The sequence below is a fragment of the Zonotrichia leucophrys genome, chromosome 4, assembly GCF_028769735.1.
Source record: "Zonotrichia leucophrys gambelii isolate GWCS_2022_RI chromosome 4, RI_Zleu_2.0, whole genome shotgun sequence".
Classification (NCBI taxonomy): domain Eukaryota; kingdom Metazoa; phylum Chordata; class Aves; order Passeriformes; family Passerellidae; genus Zonotrichia; species Zonotrichia leucophrys.
In genome coordinates, this window is record NC_088173.1 from 69,909,263 (window position 1) to 69,928,872 (window position 19,610).

A 19,610-nucleotide genomic window follows, 5' to 3' on the forward strand; every position below is an offset into this window, starting at 1 on the left:
TGGAAGTAAAATAATTTAACCAAATGTTCACTGTGCTGGAGATTCCAACACTTGTGCTCAGCTGCACAATGCTAAAAGCTCAGGAAAAAGTCATGCAGATGTTGGGAAATTTAACTTTTGGGGGTTTTATGTTACTGCCAGAGCCCACAGACTGGGCTTTCTACTATTATTAAATAATAAAATATGAAACAATAAATATTAAAAAATTAACAATAAAAGCAACCTGACAAAAGCAGATTATTTCTTTGAGGGAGTCCTTACTTTCTGTTTGTTAAAAATCCAAACCAAAACAAAAATCCACACAAAGCCTCATTTTTTGGCAACACATTTTTCAACAAGCCCATAGACTGGGTTCTCTACTATTATTGCTATTATGAAATAATAAAATATTAAACAATAAATATTTAAAAATTAATACTAAAAGTAACCTGACAAAAGCAGATTATTTCTTCGAGGGAATCCTTACTTTCTGTTTGTTAAAAATACAAACCAAAACAAAAATCCATACAAACCTCATTTTTTGGCAACACATTTTTCAACAAGCCCATAGACTGGGTTCTCTACTATTATTGCTATTATTAAATAATAAAATATTAAACAATACATATTTAGAAATTAATAATAAAAGTAACCTGACAAAAGCAGATCATTTCTTTGAGGGAGTCCTTACTTTCTGTTTGTTAAAAATACAAACCAAAACAAAAATCCACACAAAGCCCCATTTTTTGGCAACACATTTTTAAACAGGTCACAGAGGTCATTTTGAAGATGTGAAAATGAAAGTTTTCCAAATTCAAACCCTTGAAAAACACTCCCTGGAAATGGACTGGGCTGCTGAGGCTCTCCTAGCACATCCTTCCCTTTTCCTTTTTTTTCCACCCACACCCAGAGGTCCCTGTTGTGTGGGACATTTTGGAAAGTAATTTTGGCATTTCTTACCCAAGTCTGGTTCTTGCTCACCACACCATGATTTAGGGAATTTATAAATCACACCATGATTTAGGGCAGTTATAAATCACCAATTTCTCTCTCCCTCACATCAACAGCAGCAAAGTTTTGGCCTGACACACCCCTGCAAGTGACAGAAAACCCTCATTATTTTTAGCACAGCTGGATCAAGACAACCCAACTGTACCTGTCATTATTTCACCTTCATGAGTTTCTTGCCACTTGAGAGGAAATTATGGTTTTGATGGAAATATCAGATGGATGGGTCACTTTCTGCTCCAAAATGCAGTGAGTGTAGATTTGAATATTGAAAATAATAATTTACTATCTCTGTATTAAATGATTAAATGACTCCTTATTAAATGATTAAATTAAATTCCTTATTTCTGTATTAAATGATTCCTTATCCAAACTTACAAGTAAAATTGAAGCTGCAGAAAGGACAATGAAGTTTTCAAGGTTTTGATCTTAGTGCCCAGGGTTTGGGGGTGTTTTTCCTCCCCCACTCCACTTTACCCCCTTCTCCCACTGCCCAGCTTGGCTTTTCTTGCCCTAAATGATTAATGCCTGAAATCCTCACCCATTTCTGCCTTGCAGCATTTTCATCCTGGCTGCAGCCAGCCCACAAAAGCCACCTCTGTCTGGGTTCAATTTAAATTAAGACACACAGAGTTAATTAAGTCTGCTGGCTGGGCTCTCCACCAAACCACATAAATAAATCCCCAACTCTCCTTTTCCACAGGGAGGGAGAGGAGCAGGCACCCTGCTCCAATGTGCAGAGCACAGAGGTTTTCAGTTTTTAACAACACTCCCAGATTGCAGAGGGCTGCAGGAAAGGCAGGAGTGTTGTGGCTGGGATGAAATTGGGCAATTTGAGGCAATCAAAACCAATTTTTCTAAAGCCAGCCTGAAAGTCCCTGGCTCAGGGGTCACAGTCATTTTGAGAATGGCTTTGTCACCAAGGAGAACAAAGTGAGAGATGTCCCAGCAATCTCTGGCCATCTGAGGGTACCTGGCTGGGGCTGTCCCTTGGCACAGCCCACAGGGACCCTGGCAATCAGGAACCCAGCACCTGCTGCCTTTTCCCTCGGGGAGGAAAGTCAAAATATTTGCTGCTGCACCATTGTCTGCCTGTGACAATCTATAATTGATTTAGTTACTACCTCAGCAAGCTGAAGAATTACAACCTGAGACAAAAACAAGTGATATAAAAGCCTCACCCTCACTGTTTTTAGCACAGCTGGATCAAGAGAACCCAAGTGTACCTGTCATAACTTCATCCTCACAAGTTTCTTGTTGCTTGAGAGGAAATTACGTTTTTGATAGAAATATCAGATGGATGGGTCACTTTCTGCTCCAAAATGCAGTGGGTGCAGATTTGAATATTGAAAATAATAATTTACTACCTCTGTATTAAATGATTAAATGATTCCTTATTAAATGATTAAATGAAATTCCGTATTTCTGTATTAAATGATTCCTTATCCTTATCCATCTGGACAAGGAATCATTTAATACAGGAATATGGAATTTACAAGTAAAAGAAACCATACAAGTAAAATTGAAGCTACAGAAAGGACAATGAAGTTTTCAAGGTTTTGATCTCAGTGCCCAGGGTTTGGGGGTGTTTTTTCCTCCCCCATTGCTCTGGGAGAGATTTGAGTGCTGGCACAAACCCAGCACAGGCAGCAGAAACCGTGGGCTACAACCTCACCCTCAAAGCTTCTTTCTCATTCTGGAATTGAAATCTGATTGTTAGATGGAAAACAGAAAACCCTCATGCTAACCACAACTCCAAAGTCTGCAAGTGCAGCTTGGGGGACATTTCCTAGAGTCAGCAGAACTGGCTCCCAACAGGCAGAAAATTCTGAGGTGGCAACAGATTTGTACCTGCCTGCACTTTGGGATTGTCACAGGGACACAGGGATGGTCAGGGCATCCCCACACCCTCCCTGAGCTCAGGGCTGAGAAATCTCTTGGTGAAGAAATCACTTCTTGGCAGAAGTCAGAGTGACACACAGAAGGATCAGGCAGCTTTGCCCAAAGTTCAGCACAAGCCCAGAGTGGAAATTCCACAGATGGAACAGAAATTTACCAGTAAAAATTGCAACAAATTCAAACAAACAGAAAAAAAAAAATCTGCTTTGGTTGCAGATGTTCAGAAGTTTTCAAAGGCAAGAGTGGAGAAACCAGACTGGCTTGGGTTTGGTGTTTCTGACTAAATTGCCAAATAATTTTGCTCTTCAGCCCTGGTGCTGCACTGGGTTCTCTTTCCAAGGAGTCAATGAATTCTTTAGCACAAAACTCTGCTGTGGAGAGAACTTGCCATTCCAGCTGGTTCAAATGCAAGCAGCAACTAGGTAAAACTGCTCTATACTGCAGTGACACAGAGAAAATGCAAAAAAAAAGGGATAAATCCCAGAGTGATTCCACATGTCCACAGAGAAAGCTTTAAAAATTCAACACATCCTTTTGTAAGGGAAAAACCTTTACAAAAGACAGGTATCTTAATCCCTTACCTAAGACAGGCAGCTCAGGGCCAGGCTGAAGGATTTGCAGCACAGAGGGTGGCAAATCCCAATTTTTTAATAATGGCCACTGGGCACCTCAGTGCTGGGGAATCAGGGACAGCTGCTTCTCCTCTGCCCAAATCCCTGCTCATTCTCCAAAGGCTTTGCTGCTCCTGCCGTGCACCTGTGCTCAGCCACTTGGAGAAACCATCCCCAAATATGAATAAAACCACCCACAGAAGCAAAAAAAGCAAGAAGCTGGTATAATTTGGGTAAGAAATTAGGGAAAACAAATAAAAGAAGGCATGTCATTTCAAAGGGAACTTCATGCAAAAGCAGCAGCACTTGCATCTGATGTGCAGAAAGCTGCAAAAGAATTATTTATAAAGCCCAATGACACAGATTCTTCTATTGCTAAAGTGACAAAGTAAGATAAGATAAGATGAGCTATTTGCTTTGACAGCTTCACTGTCGGCCCTCAGCATTCAAACTTTTGATGTCTGGAGTTGAAAAGTGAGTATTTTTAGATTCCATTTTCTTTCCAGGATGTTATCACACGAGAAGAAATAACCAAAGTTGAAAAGTTCACACCTGTCCAATCTCCATCTGTGAAACTGCTGAACATAATTAGCTGGAAAAGGACATTCACCTGCCAACGTGAGGCTTCCTCCAAACTGCAGGGCAAGAAAAGCTGAATAAAGTGCAAATTGACCCTAATGAAGGCATCACAGAGGTGTGTGCTCAGTGCTTTCACCTCCTGCACACCACAAATCACCCTGGTCTCCACTGCAAACTGCAGAACTTGGGCACAAAGCCTGAACACTTCACCCACGATCTGAAAGTAGAAAGAATCCAGGGGGTGAATCATGGTGATCTCATCCCTCCAGCAATAAAGAGAATCATGTGTCAAGCTTCACCAGAAAAGGGAATTATACTTACAGGATGTAGAAAGATCTTATTTATCACCATATTTTTGTCTACAGCACAGAGATGTAGCTGTGAACTGTAAATGCAGCTCAGGATTTACACAACACATTGTCAACAACGTGCTGGCAAAATGCTGCAGGCTGTGGTGATCTCCTCTTGATCCTGAGCACCACCTGGATGGCTCCTTGGAGAGAGAACTCCATGCTCTGCAGAGGTTCCATTGGCAATTAATGCTTCCCACTAATTCAAAAGGAATCAGCAATGCACTACAGCTTGTTGTTCAATGCAAGGTGTGGATTCTCTTTTCCCAAATTTAAAGAATTCCCAGAATGACCAGGTTGGAAGAGACCTTCAAGATCAAGTCCAACCCAGCCCCAACACCTCAACTCAACCCTGGCACCCAGTGCCACATCCAGGGATGGGGATTCCACACCTCCCCAGGCAGAACATTCCAGAACTTTATCACTCTTTCTGTGAAAAACTTTTTCCTGATATCCAACCCTTGGTGCAGCTCGAGGCTGTGTCCCCTGGTTGTGTCAGTGCTGCTGGAGACAGAGACCAACCCCAGCTGAGCACAGGCACCTTTCAGGAGCTGCAGAGAGTGATAAGGTCACCTAAATTAATGTAATTTAATTTAATTCCCTGCATGGCTAAGGAGGAAACTTCCTAAAAAGTTTTTAGGAATGATGTGAATGGTCTGGCATCACAAAAAGAGACCAACCCCACCTGACTGCAGCCACCTTTCAGGGAGTTGTAGAGAATGATAAACTCAGGTAATTTAAATTAAATTAATAAATTAATTAAGGTAATTTAATTTAATTCCTTGCATGGCTAAGGAGGAAACTTCCTAAAAAGCTTTTAGGAATGATGTGAATAGTCTGGCATCACAAAAAGAGACCAACCCCACCTGACTGCAGCCACCTTTCAGGGAGTTGTAGAGAATGATAAACTCAGGTAATTTAAATTAAATTAATAAATTAATTAAGGTATTTTAATTTAATTCCCTGTATGGCTAAGGAGGAAACTTCCTAAAAAGTTTTTAGGAATGATGTGAACAGTCTGGCACCACAAAAAGAGACCAACCCCACCTGACTGCAGCCACCTTTCAGGGAGTTGTAGAGAATGATAAACTCAGGCAATTTAAATTAAATTAATAAATTAATTAAGGTATTTTAATTTAATTCCCTGTATGGCTAAGGAGGAAACTTCCTAAAAAGTTTTTAGGAATGATGTGAATAGTCTGGCATCACAAAAAGAGACCAACTCCACCTGACTGCAGCCACCTTTCAGGGAGTTGTAGAGAGTGAAAAATTAAGGTAATTTAAAATAATTAAATTAATTAAGGTCATTTAATTTAATTCCCCGCATGGCTAAGCAGGAATACAGAAGTTTTTAGGAAGGATGTGAAGGGTCTGGCACCACAAATATCCTCCAGGTGAATTCTGCAGGATTCACCTCAGGAAGAGGCAGAGGTTTAATGTAAGTGGCATAGAGAGAAAAGAGATGAAGTAGGGAGAGAAGATAGGTTGTTATTTTACTGTAAATTTTTTATACTTTCTCAGTGATTTCTCAGGGGTAGTTCCTCACAGCACTGACTCTTCTTCACAGCACAGTTAACAAACTCTAGATCTCTTCTTAACAAGTAAACTCACTCTTTTATAACACTCACCTTTATTGGATACAGCTGTGCCTGCTAATGGCAGGCTTGTTCTTAATCTTTACAGAATCACAGAATGATGAGGTTGGAAGAGACCTCTCAGATCATCCAGTCCAACCCATGCCCTCACACCTCACCCAGACTTTAGCCCCAAGTGCCATGGCCAGGCTTTTTTAAACACATCCAGAGATGGTGATTCCACCACCTCCCTGGGAAGAGCATCCCAGTACTTTATTATTCTTTCAGTGAAAAATTTTTTCCTAATATCCAACCTATACCTTCCTTGATGCAACTTCAGACTGTGTCCTCTGGTTCTGAGGACAATTAATTCGTAATTGATACAACTACAACTCCTCAAAAATAAAATTACTTTCTACACTATCTATATTTTTTTACATTTTATCCTCCCACAAAGACAGAGCATGGTGAAACTGCAAATAACCCATCAGCAAAACTCAACAACTTCCTCCAGGAGGCAGCTGCACCCCTTGCCCAGCTTTAACACCTGCAGTGAAGCTTTGTTTCAATGCCTGCAAGATGAGCTTGTAAGAGATGGATAATGAGATGATTGGCTCTGGCAATTAAGGGATGACTATTGTGTGAACATTAAGAAAAGCTTTAGTGATGTATGGTTATGTTATTGTGGTTTAGATGCCCTCTGCTCTCCCCACAGTTCCCTTTCCCCTGTACTGTTGCCATCACACAGCCTGGGCTGTCCAGGACAGGTACAAAGAAGCTGCACAGGTGTCCCTGGCATGGGGCAGTGGGAATGGAAAAGCTTGGGGGTGCTGAGGGGGCGAGGCAGGGCAACACCTGACCCCCAATCCAGTGACAGGAAAGCAGTTTGCACTGATAAATGGCACAGAAGAGCTGAATGACAGACTCTGGGAGGGGCCAGGGCTGGCTGATGCAACCCCAGGGGTATAAAAGATGAGCATCCATCTTGAAGGTGAACTGGCTGTGTGGTATCCATGAGGGGCAGTTCAGAGCGCTGTGCATTTTTCCTTATGTACTCCTTTTGTTAATAAACCTTTTTAACTTCTCAAAGTGAGTGGTTGCCACTGCCAAGCTGCAGGCAGAGTTACCTTCCAGCCCCTCCTGGGCCTGCTGGGCCCTCCTCTGTGCCATCAGCCTGGCGCCCATGTTCCTGCGGCGCCGGGGCGCCCCCTCAGCCCGCGGCTCCTCCTGGGCCCGCGGCCTGGCCCCTGCTGCTGCTGCTGCCCCGTGCTGCTGCTGCTCATCCTCAGCTGCAAGAAAAACAGAAAATATTCTTGTTAAAGCCGACTCTCCCTTCTGCCTCTGTTTCCGAGTTAGCAAACAGCACGGACACAAAAGCGTGGTTTTCTTTCTTGTGCAAAGTGGCTTTTCACAAATAAGAAAATGAATGTGTTATGTTAGAAAGTTATCCTTTATTATTAATTGTATTTATTTAATTTTACTTATTAATTTAATTAATTCATTATATATTTTTTATTTCTTCAGTATTAATTTCCTTAACTAGTGTGTTAAATATAGCCTTAGGTTATAACATAATGTTAAAATAGAAACTATGCTATGTAAGAGACTTTTTTTTAAAGAGAGGACTCACACCAAGATAGCAGCCACAGGACACCTGAATCTTTCAGAGAAAAAGAATTTATTGCTCCATTATCAGAAGAAACAAACTCTTTGTTCTTATTGTCTCATATTGTCCTAAATCCTAATTGTCCAAATTTTTATTACTCTAGTTATATTACTATTTTTATAACCATTTTATTACTATTAAACTTTTAAAATTCTAAAAACAAGTGATTGGCATAGTTTTTCACACTATGTAAGATACTTTTTTTAGAGAGGAATGAGGAACTTGCAGTGAGATAGCAGCCACAGGACACCTCAATCTTTCAGAGAAAAAGAATTTATTGCTCCGTTATCAGAAAAAGCGAACTTCTTCCTGCCTCACTCAGGATTCAGAGGAAGAAGCTGACACTGACCAGACAGAATCCTTTGTTTGAATGGAATTTTTGCATCATGTATGAGGTGTATGAATATGCAACATTTAAGGATTAATCCTCTGTTCATGTGGGTCCTTTTTTGGGCTTATTTTGCCCAGAAAGAGGTACCTGGACTGTCTGTAACTCTTTGTTTTTACTGTCTTATTGTGCTAACCCTAATTGTCCAAATTTTTTTCTTCCTCTAATTTTATTACTATTTTAATAACAGTTTTATTACTATTAAACTTTTAAAATTTTAAAAACAAGTGATTGGCGTTTTTCACATTTCTGAAGTATTTTGATTTTTTTTATTTGAATTTGTACTTGTGTAACGTAGATTCATCTGACTGAAACCTCAGAGGCTGAATGTTTCAGAGAGGAATGTGTAAAGCATTCCACATGAAACAAACCCTGAAGAGCAAAAAGGGATGACAAATTACAGCTGAAATAAACATTTCATTCTGCCCTGCTGGTTTCAACTCCCCAAATCACAAACAAGACATGAAGGGCCACTGCAGCTCTCACTGCTATTTTCTCTGCCTATGCTGCAGTTACTAATTAAGATCTGGCAAATTAAGAATATCCTGACAGGAGCAGCTGGGAGGATGGGACTGACCAGTGGGTTAATTTCAGATGTTTTCCATAGAAAACTCTCAGATTTTTTTTTTTGAGGCTTCCTGTTGCTTTTAACTATGGCAGTAATGCAAAGAAAAAAACCCAAAACCACATAATGGTAAAATGGCATCATCCTTGATACCTGCTTTGCATATTCTGTTGATAAGCCTAACTGATATCTGTAACCTGCAAAGTAATAACTTTTAAGCTTTAATTGAAGCAAATATTGAAATGGTCTCATGGAAACTGCAGAACAAGTCACTCACTCCAACCAGGACACATTTATTTTGTGATCTGACAGATTATGGTGTGTAAGCTCTGTGCCAAGTCTCCAGCACCCCTGATCCAAACAATGCCCCCTAAAAAAACTCCTATTAGCATATCTGCCATCAGAAAATGGGATTTGTTGTGAGTGAATTTATGCAGCACCAAGGGTGAGCCTGCAGCTCTCACTGCCATTTTCTCTGCCTATGCTGCAGTTACTAATTAAGATCTGGCAAATTAAGAATATCCTGACAGGAGCAGCTGGGAGGATGGGACTGACCAGTGGGTTCCTTTTAGAAGTTTTCCATAGAAAACTCTCAGATTTTTTTTTTGAGGCTTCCTGTTGCTTTTAACTATGGCAGCAATGCAAAGAAAAAACCCCAAAACCACAAAATGGTAAAATGCCATCATCCTTGATACCTGCTTTGCATATTCTGTTGATAAGCCTAACTGATATTTGTAACCTGCAAAGTAATAACTTTTAAGCTTTAATTGAAGCAAATATTGAAATGGTCTCATGGAAACTGCAGAACAAGCCACTCACTCCAACTCAGGACCCATTTATTTTGTGATCTGACAGATTATGGTGTGTAAGCTCCAGCACCCCTGAGCCAAACAATGCCCCCCTAAAAAAACTCCTATATCTGCCATCAGAAAATGGGATTTGTTGTGAGTGAATTTATGCAGCACCAAGGGTGTGCCTGCAGCTCTCACTGCCATTTTCTCTGCCTATGCTGCAGTTACTAATTAAGATCTGGCAAATTAAGAATATCCTGACAGGAGCAGCTGGGAGGATGGGACTGACCAGTGGGTTCCTTTCAGAAGTTTTCCATAGAAAACTCCCAGACTTTTTGAGGCTTCCTGTTGCTTTTAACCATGGCAGTAATGCAAAGAAAAAACGCCAAAACCACATAATGGTAAAATGCCATCATCCTTGATACCTGCTTTGCATATTCTGTTGATAAGCCTAACTGATATTTGTTACCTGCTCAGTCATGCAAAGTATTAACTTTTAAGCTTTAATTCAAGCAAAATATTCAAATGGTCTCATGGAAAACTGCAGAACTCAGGACACATTTATTTTGTGATCTGACAGATTATGGTGTGTAAGCTCCAGCACCCCTGATCCAAACAATGCCCCCTAAAAAAACTCCTATTAGCATATCTGCCATCAGAAAATGGGATTTGTTGTGAGTGAATTTATGCAGCACCAAGGGTGAGCCTGCAGCTCATCTCAGCTATTTCAGCCCTCAAAGTGCTGATTTTGGGGCTGGATTGTGGGGCTGCAGCCCCCAGCTCAGCAGGGCCACCTGGGGCAGGCTGTGGCCAGCAGAGATGTCACAGGGATGTCAGCAGGTCCCCACAGGCTGTGACATTTGGAACTGAGCCACTGCCCTGTCACACTGCTGTCACCCTCCTGGTGCCATCCACCTGTGCACACAGAACAGGGCTGGGAGAAATCACTGAGTGCAGAGATGCCAAAGTGCTGTTCCAATTTGGAATCCTACAGGAAACCTTTTCCAGAAGAAGCAGAGCACATCACTTCTTGGACACTGATAAATGCCAAAAACACTCTGCAAAAAGCTTTTTATACAAATGAAGTATTTCACTTCCTAACTTCTTGAGATATGATGCAATTCAAACCTCAGCTTTCTTTCACCTGCAAGCTTCAGTAATTCCCAAAATGGTGCAGACAGAACAGGGCTGGGAGAAATCACTGAGTGCAGAGATGCCAAAGTGCTGCTCCAAGGCTCGCCCTGTCCTACTCACAGCTTATCTGGAATGCTACAGGAAACCTTTTCCTGAAGAAGCAGAGCACATCAGTTCTTGGACACTGATAAATGCTCTGCAAAAAGCTTTTTATACAAATATTTCACTTCCTAACTTCTTGAGATATGGTGCAACTCAAACCTCAGCATCCTTTCACCTGCAAGCTTCAGTAATTCCCAAGATGGTCCTGCCCAGCAGCTCAGCTGTGCAGCTCCAGCACTCATTCATTCTGCTTTTGGTTCCTGTTGTCCTGTGAAACAGAGACTGCTTTGCATTTTATGAAAGAGGAATCTATTTATAAGCCATGTATTTATTTCAAACACAAGAGCTCAACCCTCACAGAGAAAAACATGTGAACCAAGCTCTCAGCTTTTCTCCATGAACTCTCTACAGGAGACTCAGCAATTCCTCCAAGTGACCAGTGTGGGGTGGGCTCAGGATGTACCAAACCCCACCACACCTGACCCACAGCACAGCCAAACACACAGAGCAGCTGCTGGACAGTATTTGTCACATTAACAGAAGACACCAAGCCACTGTGGATTGTCATTTTGTAGGAAATTCAATGTTTTAATGAAGATTTTTTTCTTCCTTCCAGTTTTTAAAAGATTTCTCCTGAGTGCAGATTCTTTTGCAGCAGCACACAGCTGGTTGAAGATGAGCCAGTGGCACCTGGCTTGTGGCAGCAGGGCCAGGGCAGTGCCTGTCCCCTGTGCTGGCACTGCTGGGGCACCTCCAGTCCTGGGGACAGTTTTTGAGCCCCTCACAACAAGACCTGGAGGGGCTGGAGAGAATCCAGGGAAGGGAACAGAGTTGGGGAAGGGTCTGGAGCACCAGGAGGGGCTGAGGGAGCTGGGAAGGGGCTCAGCCTGGAGCAAAGGGGGATCAGGGGGGCCCTTGTGGCTCTGAGGGGACAGCTGGGGGGGTCGGGCTGTGCTCCAGGAACAGGGACAGGAGGAGAGGGAACGGCCTCAGGCTGGGCCAGGGGAGGGTCAGGTTGGATATTTGGGAACATTTCTTCACCAAAAAGGCTCTCCAGCCCTGGCACAGCTGCCCAGGGCAGTGTTGGAGTCCCCATCCCTGTGGAGATTTAAAATCCATGTGGATTTGGCACTTGAGGACATGGTCAGTGGTGGCCTTGGCAGCACAGGGTTAATGGTTGGACTGCCTGACCTCAGAGGGCTTTTCCAACCTTTCTGACAGGAGCATTCTCGAGCTTCTGTTTGCCAGGCACTCAGCTGGGCAGGGATTTGGAAAACATGAATGTTCCTCACTGCATTTCTCCCTGTCCTTCACAGAAGCAGGAGAAAATCCTCATTTCCTCTGCTGTGCCACACCTGGACCCGCTCCCTCAGGGGTCAGGGCTGTGCCTACGTGACTCCAGACACAGCTTTTGTTCAGAATGCTGAAAGTTCAGCTGTGCTTCCCTCCCCCTGAGCTGTGACACACAGAGGGGAGGCTTCACACAACAGAGGACACACTTAAAAATCCCTTTTCCTTCTCCTTGGGGCTGGACTGACCATCAGATCTGAGCTGAACAATGATTTGCTCTGAGGTCTGGCCCTGCTGGGTTTTTTTTCACCTCCTCCTGCAGCACACAGGGTGGGGTTTGGCTGCTGCTCCACTTATCTGAGCACATCTCTTCATTTTCCTGGGGCTGCAGAGAGGTCCCAGCAGTGGCACCCCAGGCCAGTCAGATCATGCAGAGATTAGTCACACAAGCACTAATTAGCCTTGATTAGCCTGAGTGAAAATTAACGGCCAGCATTAAAGAGGTGAGACAAGCCATCCAGAAGCTTTGCAGAATGACAGGCCAGGCTGAATTAATGAGATAAACCCCTCTAATTAACAGGTAATACAAACAAAACACTCAACAGCTGTCTGGGAAAGGGACACGGGCTCAGTTTGTATTTGTGGTGCCCAGGGTCTGACTCAGCCCTGAAAACCCCAGAAGATTTTTGTGCTGGGCACTGCAGCTCTGCCTGGGTGCTCAGGAAGCATCAGTGCAGATTATTTCAGCTGATTTGTCAGCCAGGGCACAGCAGCAGCTCTGAGACTCTGCTTGTGTCTCCTTCCTGAAGGGAGAGAGAACACAACTGTGCTCTGCCAGCAGAAATCCCTCCTGAACTGGATGTGAAACTGCAAAAACCACCATGGAACTGTTATGAACAAAAATTCGGTTAATATTTTTTTTTGTGAGAAAGAGTTACAGAGACGCAGCCAGATCTGTCTCTGCCAGGGTTCTTAGTGCTTTGTTATTGTAATCACAGGTCGTTGAGGCTTATCTCCTCTTTTGTATTAGTAAAAGGCCTGTCTGGGTGGGGTGATGGCCCTTCCCCGAGGCACTGCGCTCTTCCAACATAGGGAAGACACCTGAGAGGGTGGGGGGGGTTATGCAAAGTGACTCCGAGACCAGCAGGCTTTGGGACCTCGACTCCAAAATGCAACGAGAAAACCCCAAAAACAACGAGCCAAATAAGAATTGAGAGACTAAAGTGGTGTCTGGACATGAGGAGCCGATTGCTGAGCCTGCGGAGATGTGGAGCCCCTCTCGCCCTGAGCACAGAGTCATCCCAACGCCGGGACCAGGCGGCCGACGAGGCTGAGAGGACCAAGATCTGACGGGGACATCACGCCCTAAAGGAGGGCTGGATGCCCCGGCTTTGCCCCCAGGGGACAGAGCTGCGCAGATTCTTCTCCTCTGAGTCGCCCTGGGAGACTCGACGGGGACTGCAGCCCTGCCGACCCACTGATCACTTTTATTAAAGGCATTAAAAAGGTGAAGAAGTCTCCTGGCCCTGTTTATTTCAGGAACCATTCAGAGAACAGATCAGAACCTCATTTTGCGCTCTCCAGGTAGAAATCTACCCCTTCACAACATTGTGCAGACTTTTGCTTACAGCAGAGATGTTTTTTTAGAGAGCAGCCCCTTGTCTATCACAGCAGCGTCCTCTCAGCTCCACCAGGTGACCCAGCCCTGCCGAGCCACTCAATCCTGAGCTGATCACTTTTAATAAAGGCATTAAAAAGGAGAAGAAGTCTCCTGGCCCTGTTTATTTCAGGAACCATTCAGAGAACAGATCAGAACCTCATTTTGCACTCTCCAGGTAGAAATCTACCCCTTCACAACATTGTGCAGACTTTTGCTTACAGCAGAGATGTTTTTCTAGAGAGCAGCCCAGAAATCTGCCCCTTCACAACATTGTGCAGACTTTTGCTTACAGCAGAGATGTTTTTCTAGAGAGCAGCCCAGAAATCTGCCCCTTCACAACATTGTGCAGACTTTTGCTTACAGCAGAGATGTTTTTCTAGAGAGCAGCCCCTTGTCTATCACAGCAGCGTCCTCTCAGCTCCACCAGGTGACCCTGGGCTGGCAGCAATGGAGGCCGCAGGGACAGGGACACAGCTCCACCTGCTGCACCCTCACACGTGGTGGCACCACCCAGCACCTTCAGCCTCCGTGCAAAACCTCTGAAATTCACCCAGGGATTCAAAATTCAACAGGTGGAGGCTTCCTGAGGAGGAGCTTTGGCCCAGCGGAGCTTATCAGAAACAGCCACGTGGAAAATCAAGAAATGCCATTTTTTTGTTTTCGTTTTCAGTAGAACAAGTCCAGGCATGACCCTGCTGCAAACAACGTGACTGCTGCTCCAAGTGACCTTTCAAAGAACTACAAAAGTACAGGATTTACCTCTCCTAACCCTCACTCCCTGAATATTTGAACATTTTAAAAGCCAATTTCCATGAGATAACACAAAAGAAAGCTGCTGCCCCAATCCCTGCACATTAACAATGAAAGGTGAGAGCTCCCACCACTTCTTTGGGTCCAACGTCCCTGGTTTCAAGTCCTTTCCAGGTGGCACCACAGATTTATTGGCACAATTGTGGCAGCTTCCATTTTCCACCCAAGAAAATGGAATAGAAAAGGAAATTCCTGCTTAAAACTCAATTTTGTGGCTATTAAACACACCACAATCCCAGTGGTTCTGAAAAATAATTTCTGTCGTGTACAGAGAACAAAGTCATCCTCAGCAGCTGAAATTCTGTGATTTATCATGACAGAAACCAAGATATTAAATTATATATTATAGATATTAAATTATATATTTTATATTAAACAATATATTAAAGTAAAAAAGATCTTAAAACCACAGTAAAAAAAAAAAGGCATGGCCAACTTGGAAGTGTCAAAAAGTTACCACTAAAAACGGCTTTAAAGTGTCCTGGACATAAATTAACTTCAACCAATTTGCTCAAAATCAGTGTTAAAGGTTTTTTTTTTTTTAATAATTCACACTATTTAAAACAAATGCTTGGGCTAAAATTTAGAACTTTGAATGGTTAAAGAGAAAAGAAATCTTCCCAAACCCCACAGCCCCGGATTTATCCAAATCATGACAGGATTCAAGCTCAGAAATGATCTATTTCTCCAGGACACACATCCCTAACTTTTACCAAATGTTCATCTCTTCTTTCATAGGAATCCAATGAAATTACATCAGTTTCCAAATCTTTCCAAGAGAAAACACTTAGACCAGGTCTGTGGAAGCAGAGGTGTGTGAGGAATGTGTTGGAAAATTTAATTATTACCAGCAAAATCTGCTTTTACCACAGACCCCTTACCAGCACAGTATTGCACTGAGTGACTGTGTTTGTATTAAATGTGTGCTGGTTTTCCATCTTAATTAAAAATTATCAAAGCAACTCCCACAAAAGAAAAATAATAGAAATTCCAGCCCCAAAACACCCCATATCGCCAAAATCTGTGGAATTATAGTTTCTATTAAAAATAATACAAAATACAAAATAATACACAATTCCAAAATAATACACAACCCCAAAACACCCCATATCCCCAAAATCTCTGAAGTATTGATCAGGAATTCAGAGTTTGTTCTGATTAAACATCTTAATTTGACAGCTGGCAGCCAAAAAATCTGCTTTTAGCACAGATCCCTTACCAGCACAGTATTGCACTGAGTGACTGTTTTTATATTAAATGTATGTTTTTCCCTCTTAATTAAAAATTATCAAAGCAACTGCCCCAGAAGAAAAATAATGGTTTTTATTAAAAAAAAATACAAAATACAAAATAATACAAAATTCCAACCCCAAAACATACCATATTCCCAAAATCTGTGGAAGTATTGACCAGGAATTCAGAGTTTGTCCTGACTAAACATCTTAATTTGACACCTGGCAGCCAAAAAATCTGCTTTTAGCACAGATCCCTTATTGCACTGTGTTTGTATTAAATGTGTGCTGGTTTTCCCTCTTAATTAAAAATAATCAAAGCAACTGCCCCAGAAGAAAAATAATGGTTTCTATTAAAAAAAAATACAAAATACAAAATAATACAAAATTCCAACCCCAAAACACCCCATATCCCCAAAATCTATGAAGTATTGATCAGGAGTTCAGAGTTTGTCTTCACTAAACATCTTAATTTGACACCTGGCAGCCAAAAAATCTGCTTTTACTACAGATCCCTTACCAGCACAGTATTGCACTGAGTGACTGTTTTTATATTAAATGTGTGTTTTTCCCTCTTAATTAAAAATAATCAAAGCAACTGCCCCAGAAGAAAAATAATGGTTTCTATTAAAAAATAATACAAAATACAAAATAATACAAAATTCCAACCCCAAAACACACCATATCCCCAAAATCTGTGAAGTATTGACCAGGAATTCAGAGTTTGTCCTGACTAAACATCTTAATTTGACAGCTGGCTGCCAAAAAATCTGCTTTTAGCACAGATCCCTTATTGTACTGACTGTGTTGGTATTAAATGTGTGCTGGCTGTGAAAAATGTGTATTTCATGATTGGCTTTTTGCAAATATTAAAATGAGTATTATATGTGTTATGTTAGAATGTTATGCTGTATTAATTATCTTAAGTAGTGTGTTAAATATAGTTTTAGGTTATAACATAATGTTAAAATAGAAACTGTGATATGTAAGATACCTTTTTAAAAGAGAGGACTTGCACTGAGATAGCAGCCACAGGACACCTGAATCTTTCAGAGAAAATGAATTTATTGCTCCATTATCAGGAGAAAAGAACTTCTTCCTGCCTCACTCAGCCCTGAAGAGCCGTCAGGATTCAGAGGAAGAAGCTGACACTGACCAGCAAGAATAATGTGCATGAATGGAATTGATGCATCACTAATGAGGTGTATGAATATGCAACAGGCTGTTGTTTTTAAGGGTTAATCCTCTGTTAATGTGGGTCCTTATTTTGGCCAGAAAGAGGTACCTGGACTGTCCATAACTCTTTGTTTTTATTGTCTCATACTGTGCTAACCCTAATTGTCCTTTTTTTTTTTTTTATTACTCTCATTTTATTACTATTTTTAAAACCATTTTATTACTATTAAACTTTTAAAATTTTAAAAACAAGTGACTGGCATTTTTCACAAGAGGAAGAAGTTGACACTGACCAGAGAGAATCCTGTGTTTGAATGAAATTTATGCATCATGTATGAGATGTATGAATATGCAACAGGCTGTTGTTTTTAAGGGTTAATCCTCTGTTAACGTGGGTCCTTTCTTGGGCTTATTTTGCCCAGAAAGAGGTACCTGGACTGTCCATAACTCTTTGTTTTTATTGTCTCATATTGTCCTAACTCTAACTGTCCAAATTTTTATTACTCTTATTATATTACTATTTTTAGAACCATTTAATTACTATGAAACTTTTAAAAGCCTAAAAACAAGTGCTTGGCATAGTTTTTCACACTATGCAAGATACTTTTTTTTAAAGAGAGGAATGAGGAACTTGCACTGAGATAGCAGCCACAGGACACCTGAATCTTTCAGAGAAAAAGAATTTATTGCTCCGTTATCAGAAGAAACGAACTTCCTGCCTCAGTCATTAAGAGGAAGAAGTTGACACTGACCAGCCAGAATCCTGTGTTTGAATGGAATTTATGCATCATGTATGAGATGTATGAATATGCAACAGGTTATTGTTTTTAAGGGTTAATCCTCTGCTAACATGTGTCCTTATTTTGCCCAGAAAGATGTACCTGGACCATCCATAATTCTTTGTTTTTACCGTCTCATATTGTCCTAATTCAAATTGTCCAAATATTACTCTAATTATATTACTATTTTAATAACCATTTTATTACTATTAAACTTGTAAAATTAAAAAAAACCCAAGCGATTGGCGTTTTTCACACCGGTCTGCTGGTGCTCAGGGCTGTTCCCCCCATGTGCAGGACCTGAACTGCACTGTGCTGAATTTCGGAAGGGTTTTCTCTGCCCTTCTCCCCTGCCTGTCAAAGTCCCTCCGAAAGGGCACAACCCTCTCAGACATCGGCCATTCCTTGTTTTGTATCATCAGCGAACTTGCGGAGGGAGCACCGACCCCATTGTCCAAACAAGCCACAAACACCAAGCACAGAACCCCGGGGACACCACTGTGACAGGCACCCCCTACACCCTGTGCCTCATTCCCGAGCCTCTGGGGTCTGTTCTCCATTCCCCCCTCATTTGCAGGAACCTCAGGGCCACCTTCCCAGTCCCAGAGCCCCTGACTGAACGCTGACAGAGAACTCAGACTTCCAACCCAGCGCCCCTCACCCTGGGGCCGCCTCAGACCGGGAACCGGGAACCCCCAGCAGCAGCGGCGCCCGCACCCCGCAACCTCCGAGCAGCCCGGGGTTAAGACACCGGGACAGCCCCGGAATCCTCCCCAGGACCCCCCAAAACCCCTCGGGGCCCCCCAAAATCCTCGCAGCCCCCAACATGGCGGGTCCCCCTGAGGGGCCGCCCGCCGCGTGGCGCCCCCTGGCGGCTCCCGAGGAACGCGCCCCCCGCGCGCGCGTGCGGACCCGCTTGAGAGCAGGGCCGCGCCCACCGGAACGGCCCCGCGGGGGGGGGGGGAGGGGGGAAGCCCAGCCGGTCCGCTCGTCGCCGCGACCCACCTGCCCTGGTTTGACCACGGAGGCGGGTGGTGAAGAAGAGAAGGACGGCGAGCAGCACGGCAACGGCGGCGAGCAGAACCGCGTCCATCCCGCAGCGCCGGCCCCGCCCACATCACCCTTGGTACGCCCCGTCTCCTTCCCCTGCCGCAAGGCCCCCCGCGCGCGGGCTGCCCCGCGGGGTGCCTGTGGCGGCGCGGCGCGGAGGGCGCGCTGCGATGGGGCAGGCGCGGCTCGGGCAGCCCGCGGGAGGGGTCCTGACTCGTCCCTGAGGCGGGCGCTGAGGGAGGGCGCGGAAAAAGGAATTAAAGGAGGGATTAAAGCAGAAATTAAAGGGGAAATTAAAAATTATGAGGCAAAATCGGCCGTGAGCCGGTCTGGCCGCCCGGCACGGCTGCTATGAGCGGTTGGTGATGCGTCCATCCTCCGCACTGGGTGGGTGGGGCCAGGCTGGGAGATCTCAGCCTTGACCCCGCTCCGGATGCGCCCCAGACAGGCCCTGAGAGCTGTCAGGGTGACCCAGGCAATGATGAAACTTAAATTACACCTCTGAATAATTTCTGTCTTCTTCTTTTAGGTCTGTGGAATTTGGGAATGGGATGAAGCTGGAGCTGCCGTGTCAGGAGTGATGTCCTGACCTGGCCTGAACCAAAAGTGCACAAAACGATGCAGAAACTTGCACTGGAGAAGAAATTTCCCCCTTTGCATGGTCATCCACTGTTAGATCTGAAACTTTGTCAGACTCTGCCCCAGTCCTATGAGTGAGGAGAGAAATTTTTTAAACTTTATCCGTTTTCACTTTGTGGTTGTGAAGTTCTGGCTGATCAAGCCCTTTCTTGCTTCAGAAATGCTTCCAGCGTGACTGTTTAAAGCACTCTTGGTGGAGGAAAGTGTTTTAATAAATTGAAAATGCAAATTAGAGGCTATGGGACATCTAAAGGTGATCAAAAGCACTGTTTAGCTAATTAATCATTGCTGTGGGCTCCACAGCTGCCTGTGTCCCTGTCACCAGCTC

General features: G+C 43.4%; 1 protein-coding gene across 1 annotated transcript in view; it reads right to left on the bottom strand.

Annotated features, from left to right (window-relative positions):
- The window catches only part of DDRGK1 (DDRGK domain containing 1), a 54,967-nt gene extending 36,237 nt beyond the window's left edge, over window positions 1-18,730 (bottom strand). Inside the window, exons 1-2 of the mRNA XM_064712030.1 lie at window positions 18,599-18,730; window positions 7,128-7,289 (exon numbers count right to left, since the gene is read on the bottom strand). Coding sequence (XP_064568100.1) covers window positions 7,128-7,289; window positions 18,599-18,686 — 250 coding nt within the window. The 5' untranslated portion in view covers window positions 18,687-18,730. The remainder of the gene's footprint in view (window positions 1-7,127; window positions 7,290-18,598) is intronic.
- Window positions 18,731-19,610: the final 880 nt, after the last annotated feature.